The sequence below is a fragment of the Eptesicus fuscus genome, chromosome 1 (genome assembly GCF_027574615.1).
Source record: "Eptesicus fuscus isolate TK198812 chromosome 1, DD_ASM_mEF_20220401, whole genome shotgun sequence".
Lineage (NCBI taxonomy): Eukaryota > Metazoa > Chordata > Mammalia > Chiroptera > Vespertilionidae > Eptesicus > Eptesicus fuscus.
The window spans coordinates 92,541,819-92,549,300 of record NC_072473.1 but is presented as its reverse complement, the minus strand read 5'-3'; the positions used below and the strand labels follow the sequence as shown (position 1 = coordinate 92,549,300).

At 48.6% G+C, this 7,482-nt stretch overlaps 1 protein-coding gene across 1 annotated transcript; it reads left to right on the top strand.

The window, feature by feature from the left end:
- The first annotated feature begins 551 nt into the window (after positions 1 to 551).
- GPR50 (G protein-coupled receptor 50) lies at positions 552 to 5,549 on the top strand. The gene is made up of 2 exons (XM_028135466.2): positions 552 to 738; positions 3,979 to 5,549. The coding sequence occupies exons 1-2, from the start codon at positions 552 to 554 to the stop codon at positions 5,547 to 5,549; spliced, it is 1,758 nt and encodes a 585-aa protein (XP_027991267.2).
- The last annotated feature ends 1,933 nt before the right edge of the window (positions 5,550 to 7,482 follow it).

The window sequence follows — 7,482 nt, the reverse complement described above, 5'->3', positions numbered from 1 at the left end:
ACTGGCCACCTTTCACACTCTGCTGGGGGCTTCAGAGTGGCTTGGGTTGACACTACACCCCAAGAAGGACCCAATGACCATGCTCTGCCGTTTACATTGCTTTGCAGAGTGTTTGCATTGGAAGCGGAGAGAGAAGAATTTGCCAAACACAGATGCGCAATGGCTGCGGTGTCTGTGGGAGGGAGGTGGACTCTGAGCTTGTCACGACTACAAATACCTAGGGAAAGGCTCAAGCGGGGGCTTGTGACTAGAGGGAAAGCACAAATAAGGCAGTCGGAAGCAAGATGACACCTCAATGTGGATTTGTCCAAGAAGAATTGGTGACTAAAGCAGGGGTGGTCAGGAAGGTATGATTGGTCAGGGGGTGGGATTTGGGGTGGGGCTATGTCCCTCTTGAGGCTTTAAAAGCTCAACGGAGAGGGGGGCAGGATGCTGTCATTTGCTCTCTGTTTCTCAGAGGGGAAGCAGCTTTTCCGAAGCAGCTCCTGGTGACAGTGCAGGTGTTCGCTGTCTGGACTGCCTGGGAGATCCTAACGGTCTCTGGCAGCAACATGGTGCCTACCTTGGCAGTCCCTACCCCATATGGCTGTATTGGCTGTAAGCTGCCACAGCCAGACTACCCACCAGCACTAATCACTTTAATGTTCTGCGTAATGGTTATCACCATCGTCATAGACCTCACTGGCAACTCCTTGGTGATTTTGGCTGTGGGGAAGAGCAAGAAGCTCCGAAATTCTGGTAAGCTACCCTTCCTTCTCTCTATGCAGCAGGCAGCCACTAGCAACACCTATGGTGTTAGTTTGTGCGTCGGGAATAGGGAATCTATGGACAAGCCCTCACACTGAATGTCCCTGCTCCCAATTCCCTGAGAATCTGAGCGGTGATGTTATGCATGGGCCCCATAAACTTAGCACTTTTCCAGGCTAAGGGAGCTCAGAGATTTAGCTTTGGGAGGCCAAGTGCAAAGCTCGCATTGTGTGGCAAACCGCCTAGTCCTGCCCCGTCAGGGACCTGATGCAGAGGAACGCGGCACTCTAACGGAGAGTCCGGCAACCACCTGGGGACAACAGGCGGAGCTGGCCGCCACAGAAGTGGCCGCGCGGAGGCGAAATGGACGCAGGGAGAGCAGCGGAGCTGAGACCCGCTCCCCCGCTCCGGGAAAGCTAAGTTCTAGCGGCTGCCGGCTGCTGTGGCGCTTACGAGCAGCGGAGCTGAGACGCGCTCCCCCGCTCCGGGAAAGTTAAGTTCTAGCGGCTGCCGGCTGCTGTGGCGCTTACCCGAGGAAGCGCAGCAGCCGTGCCTTTGGGGGGCCAAGTCCCCACTCTCCCAGGACCTGGGATCCAGGGCGGCTCCTGGGTAGCTCCGGAGAGCGGAGCACAGACCTCTGAGCCTGAGAATGGAGCAGGTTGGTCTGAGCCCGCGGGAGCCGAGCTCCATCCGCCTGTCCCAGGGCGCACGGTGGAGAGAGGCGAGAGGCAGGCTGGGCGCAGCAGGCTGTGGCAGCGACGGAAGAAGCAGGGGAGATCCCGAAGTCCGTAAGCAAGGTACTGGGGGTCTGAGTGCGGGGCTGAGGTGAGGCTCGGGAGCTTGGGGTTGGACAGAAGACAGGATTGCAGGAGAGTTGCAGAAGTGCTTAGAAGGGTGGTGATGGGCTCAGAGAGTCTGGAGAGCGAGGGGGATCTGGGACCTGGTAGAGCGGGCGAGTGAGACTTCTCTTGCTGCCAGCCAGTGCTCAGGGAAGGGGAGCCGGCTGCTAGCAGGACTGCGGAGAGGCGCATGAGGATGCTGGAGGCTGAGACCTAGGCTGGGGGTAGAGGCAGCAAACATTGCGAAGCGGTGAACCCACTTTGCAGGTTGGGTGGGAGAGGGATCAGAGGGAAAGAGGAGGGCAAAGGGGTCCAAACTCTGCCCTCTGGCCGTGGAAGGGAGGGGCCAGCGCCCGGGGGTCTCTGGCCAAGTTCTCTCTTGGACCCCCGGGGGTGGTGATGCGAAAAGATGGAGGAGGGGAGGTGTCGGAGGGGTTCGAGTACCCACTGGACCCGGGAGGTCGGAGCGCGAGGGAGAAGGCGGTCTGTCTCTGGGGGATTATTTTGCTGGGTCAAAGAATCAGAAACACCACACAAGTTTCAAAATGCCATGGAGGGTACGAAATCATTAAAAGTTTTCTTCTAAACTTTGGTGGATGTGTTTGATTTCTCCCGGATCCCCTGGGGATACGGACCACACACTTGGACCTCACCTTTACTTTAGTAGTCCGCTCCCAAGGGGGCAGAACCACCCAGCCCAGGGTCACCTGAGAAGCCCATTTTTCTTTTCTTTAATTTTCTTCTTCCCTTTACTTTTTTCCTTCCTTTCCTTCTATAATTCAAGTAAAGGTTTTCATGGCTGGGTGGCTTTGTTTTTAAGGTTTTGCCCTCTCTGTTTCCCGCTTCTCTTCGCCTAATTCATTACTTTGAGGGAAACCCTAGAAAAATCCTCTTGGGTGGAAAACAGCGAGGCCATGCGCCCTGGCAGCGCCAGTCAGCATAAGGAGGCAGAGGAGCCATTCCTTTGCTCTTTGAAAAAAATACTCCTTTTCTCCAGGTCCCAGATGAAGTGCAATATTTTGCTAAACAAGTGCTAATTAGCAATGAGGTGCTTCCAGAGAAAGAGCATTCTCCGCCTTCATTTGGCTTCTATCTTTCCTTCCTCCCTTCCTTCCTTCCTTCCTTCCTTCCTTCCTTCCTTCCTTCCTTCCTTCCTTCCTTCCTTCTTTCCTTCCTTCCTTCTTTCCTTTCTCTCTCTCTCTCTCTCTCTCTCTCTCTCTCTCTCTCTCTCTCTTTCTCTCCTCCTCCTCCTCCTTCCTTCCTTCCTTCCTTCCTTCCTTCCTTCCTTCCTTCCTTCCTTCCTTCCTCCCTTCCTCCCTCCCACTCTCTCTCTCTCTCTCTCTCTCTCTCTCTCTCTCTCTTTCTTTCTTCTTTCTTTCTTTCTTTCTTTCTTTCTTTCTTTCTTTCTTTCTTTCTTTCTTTCTTTCTTTCTTTCTTTCTTCTTTTTTTGAAAGGTTTTACTAAAACGTTCCTACCGCTGCCATATGAAACCGGAGGCCGCCGCCGCCACCCACCCCCACCCCCCCTCCGCCTCATTTTCCTGTTTAGCAGTGCCAAGGGCCGGACCCTGGTGCAGGGTGGCGAATGTGCTTGGGCCGCTCAGAGCCTGGACAAGCATCAAGTATGCACTTGTATTAATCCTTGCAGGATTTTCCTGATTTAAAAAAAAACAAAAAACAAAAAACCCTACTCACTATTTCTTTGGTCTCAGACTAAATTTTACAAGGTTCCCTCTCTTCCCCTCAGCTTTTATTCTTATGTTATATCGGAAATAATAAATTTTACTAGGCTGAGTCTTAGATTCTTGTCTAATTCCACTGGGAAAGACTGCCTAAGAAAAGTATAGTTCTCTGTGGACTTATTTGCATTATGATTGCAGTGCTAGGTAGAGAAGGCAGAGGTCTAATTTTGGGGGGTGCAGGGTATGGAAGCTTCCCAACGTTACTCCAATCTCTCCCTCCTCCCACTTGCCATCCTGCTTCCTACAACAGCTTGATCTAGCTCATGTCCACCACCCTTTCCCATCTCTCCCCACGCTACCCCCAGGAAAAAAAAAACAAACGTTTGCATTTTGCTTTTGTCTAAAATGGTCGCTTTGTGTCGCTGTGTGAGTGTGAAGGGCTCCTCAAGGGGCTTTTGTATTTCCTGCTTTTTGAAGAAATAATGTGGACAAAGAACCGGTCTCCCTAACCTGACTGTGCATCAGAATCACCTGGGATATGTTTGTAAATAAAAATAAAAACACAACTGTATTTCGTTGAAAGAATTCTAGAATTCTCATTGTCAAGATTCCAGTTGGCCTTTTCCTCGAGTTTAAACTTGTAGTTTTCCATACTTAACCATTTATTCTTCTCTGTCTTTCTACCTCTCCCTCCCCGAATGTGTTTTTCAGGCAACATCTTTGTGGTTAGCCTCTCGGTGGCTAATATGCTGGTGGCCATTTATCCCTACCCTCTGATGCTGCATGCCATGGCCATTGGGGGCTGGAATCTGAGCAAGTTACAGTGCCAGGTGGTCGGATTTATCACAGGGCTGAGTGTGGTTGGCTCTATCTTCAATATCATGGCAATTGCCATCAATCGTTACTGCTACATCTGTCACAGCCTCCAGTACGAGCGGATCTTCAGTGTGCGCAACACCTGCATTTACTTGGTGGTCACCTGGATTATGACCATCCTGGCTGTCCTGCCCAACATGTACATTGGCACCATAGAGTATGATCCTCGCACCTACACCTGCATCTTCAACTATCTGAACAACCCCATCTTTGCCGTGACCATCGTCTGTATCCACTTTGTCCTCCCTCTGCTCATAGTGGGTTTTTGCTATGTGAGGATCTGGATGAAAGTACTGGCAGCCCGTGACCCTGCTGGGCAAAATCCTGACAACCAACTTGCTGAGGTTCACAATTTTCTAACCATGTTCGTGATCTTCCTCCTCTTTGCAGTGTGTTGGTGCCCTATCAATGTGCTCACTGTCTTGGTGTCCATCAACCCAAAACAGATAGCAAGCAAGATCCCCAACTGGCTTTATCTTGCAGCCCACTTCATGGCCTACTTCAACAGCTGCCTCAACGCTGTGATCTATGGGCTGCTCAATGAGAATTTCCGAAGAGAATATTGGACTATCTTCCATATTATTCGGCACCCTATTCTCTTCCTCTCTGGTGTCATTACTGATATACGTGAGATGTGGGAGGCCAGTGCCCTAGCCCGTGTCCATGCCCATGCCCCTGCCCTTGACCAAGCTCAAGGACAAGACCATGCCCATGCCTGTCCTGCTCTGGAGGAAATACCAATGAATGTCCGGCATGTTCCACTACCTGGTAATGTAGCTGACCAACCTGAGCATGCCTCTGGCCACCCCACACCAGTCTCTGTTCACTCCAAGCCTGCCTGTGCCTACCACAAATCTATTTCTGACCACCACAAGTCTGTATTTAGCCACTCCAAGCTCGCCTCTGGTCACCCCAAGTCTGCCACTGTTTACCGCAAGCAGGCCTCTGTCCATTTCAAAGATGACTATGTCCATTTCAAGCCTTCCTCTGTCCACTTGAAGGCTGACTCTGTTTATTTCAGGCCTGCCTCCAGCCACCCCAAGCCTGTCCCTGGCCACCAAATCCCTACTGGAAGCCCCTCCAAGAGACTCTTCAGCCCTGCCACCAGCCACCCTAAACTCACCATTGGCCACGTCAAGCCTGCCATCACTGGTTATCCTCAGCCCTCTACTGCTGGACACTCTGAGCTCACTATGTCCTGCTACCCTGAGACCACTGCTATTGGACACCTTGAGTGTGACATTACTGATCGCCCTGAACCTCTCTCCAGCCCTGCCACTGGCTCCCTCAAGCCTGCTGCCACCACTCACCCTCTTGACTCCACTGTTGTCACCACTGACAGCATTGATTACCATGAGGTTGTGGTTCTTGATGTTGAAACTGATTCTTATGAAATGGCCATATGAAAAATGCACTTAGGGGGTGGCCAAGCAATGGTCCACTTTCAAGTTTGTCTAGCATATGTAACCTCACTGCATTTAAATATAGAAAGGCACGCAAACACTGACTCACAGCCATGTTGTAAGCCAATTCCATCATTCACGCATACTCCCTTGTATCACATATTCAAGTGTGTGTGTGTGTGTGTGTGTGTGTGTGTGTGCGCGCGCGCGCGCGTGCGCGCGCACTCGCGCGCTTGCTATTTTAGAAACCAAATTGCCATCAAGTTTGACTTCTGTTGTTTTGAGCCTACCTTTCCTTCTTCTGATGGCCTTGAGCCCACAGTGATCCTTGACATTTTAGACTGATTTTTCCCTACTCCCGTGTCCCCCTTCCTCCTCTTCCCTCATTTCCTCGTCCTTGTTCCTGCTTTCTTCTTCCATCCTTCGAGGGAGGGATGGGGGAGGAGTGTGTGTGCAATGTTGAAGGCTTCTGTAAAGTTAATGTGACCACAGAGCTTTATGTTCCTAAGTGTCTAATTCTATAGTATACATTTAATGGCAGTCAGAAAGGCAGATGTAATAAAGTACAAGTAGTTGAAACAGTTTTGTTTCTAAATTCCAGCAACAAAATATGATCCATATCTAAATATAATTTGATAAGCTCTTATTAAAATAGATTTTTATGCTTATGAGATCAAATGGCAAAATGAAACATGTGGCCACAAGGAATTGTTTTTATTTTGTGAAAATTCAAACATCAGTGCTTATTTTTATAGTCAAATATGAATGGAAAGAATGACATGTTTTTACGTTTTTTTGTAGTCACTTATGTTTTTTAGTATCTGCCAGGATTTTTTTTTCCATTTAGATTCAGAGACACATCCATTCATAAATTGGTTTCTACTAAAATTTAAACTTATGGTTGCTAGGATCAATTATAGTTGGGTTTTTAATATTGTAATTCATAATACACTATATCTCAGAGATTTTTTAAACTGCCAGATGTTTTCACACAATCAGTTTTTATATTTTTCTTTTTCACTCAAAAGGGAATTCAAGGTAATAACCAGTAGCCAGAAGTCAATGAAGTCCTTCCATGGAGGTTGTAAATTAGTGTTTCTCTGAAAGCCTTTTCCTCCTGCCTTGTCCCTAACTTGGGTGAGTGGTAGAGAGGAAGAGATGGAAACACTAGCCAACCCCCCACTCCCTTGGTTGAGATGATAAACAATGTTAAGTTATAGACATCTTGCATCAGCAGACTTGACAGCCCAAGAAATGATTTTTCCCTAGGGTTCAAGAAAAAGTTGTTTTTTAATAAAAATTTCAATTATTGATTCAAATTGACACTTATAATAACGTGTACTGTACAAAAGCTTGTAAGGATAAGTGGAAATGTATTATACTGCCTTAATTCGATTCTGTTTTTGTGGTAGCAATTAAATAAAAGTATTTTTGTGGCTTTGGTGTGCGATTTGTTCATAAATTCACTTCTTCCACCTGGCTTACTTGTGGGGAAGGTTCAGAGGTGGGTGGAAAAGCATTGACCTTGGGGGAATCAAAAGATTTGTGTGCAAGTTCTATTCCTGCTACCAGCTTGCTATACCCCAAGGCAAGTCACATGACACCTTTCTATTCAGTTTCTTTACTGTGGTAGGGTGTGGGGTGTGGAGGGCTCACTAGCTTTAGTGTGTTCTCACTAGTGCACTGACAATGGATGACTGAACCTGCTGCTCTTGGACTTTTGGATCTTGCCTTCCATGGCTTCTCAAAACAGGTCCCTTTTCACCCCCATGGAAGGAGTGAATCCAAGCCCAATAATGTCACAACCCCAGAGGCTGCTGGGACCAAGTGATAGAGCATATGGATCAGTGCAGGGAGGCACAGGAATGGCAGCAGGAAAACAGGTGGTTTCCATTTCAGCTGGAAGATGGTGGTAAGACCCAGCCACTTGGCAAGA

Excerpts from the sequence above, each read along its gene's own strand:
- GPR50 (XM_028135466.2), top strand. The coding sequence starts at position 552 with ATGGTGCCTACCTTGGCAGTCCCTACCCCATATGGCTGTATTGGCTGT. Across the intron at positions 739-3,978 it reads CAAGAAGCTCCGAAATTCTG|GCAACATCTTTGTGGTTAGC; the intron begins GTAAGCTACCCT and ends TGTGTTTTTCAG.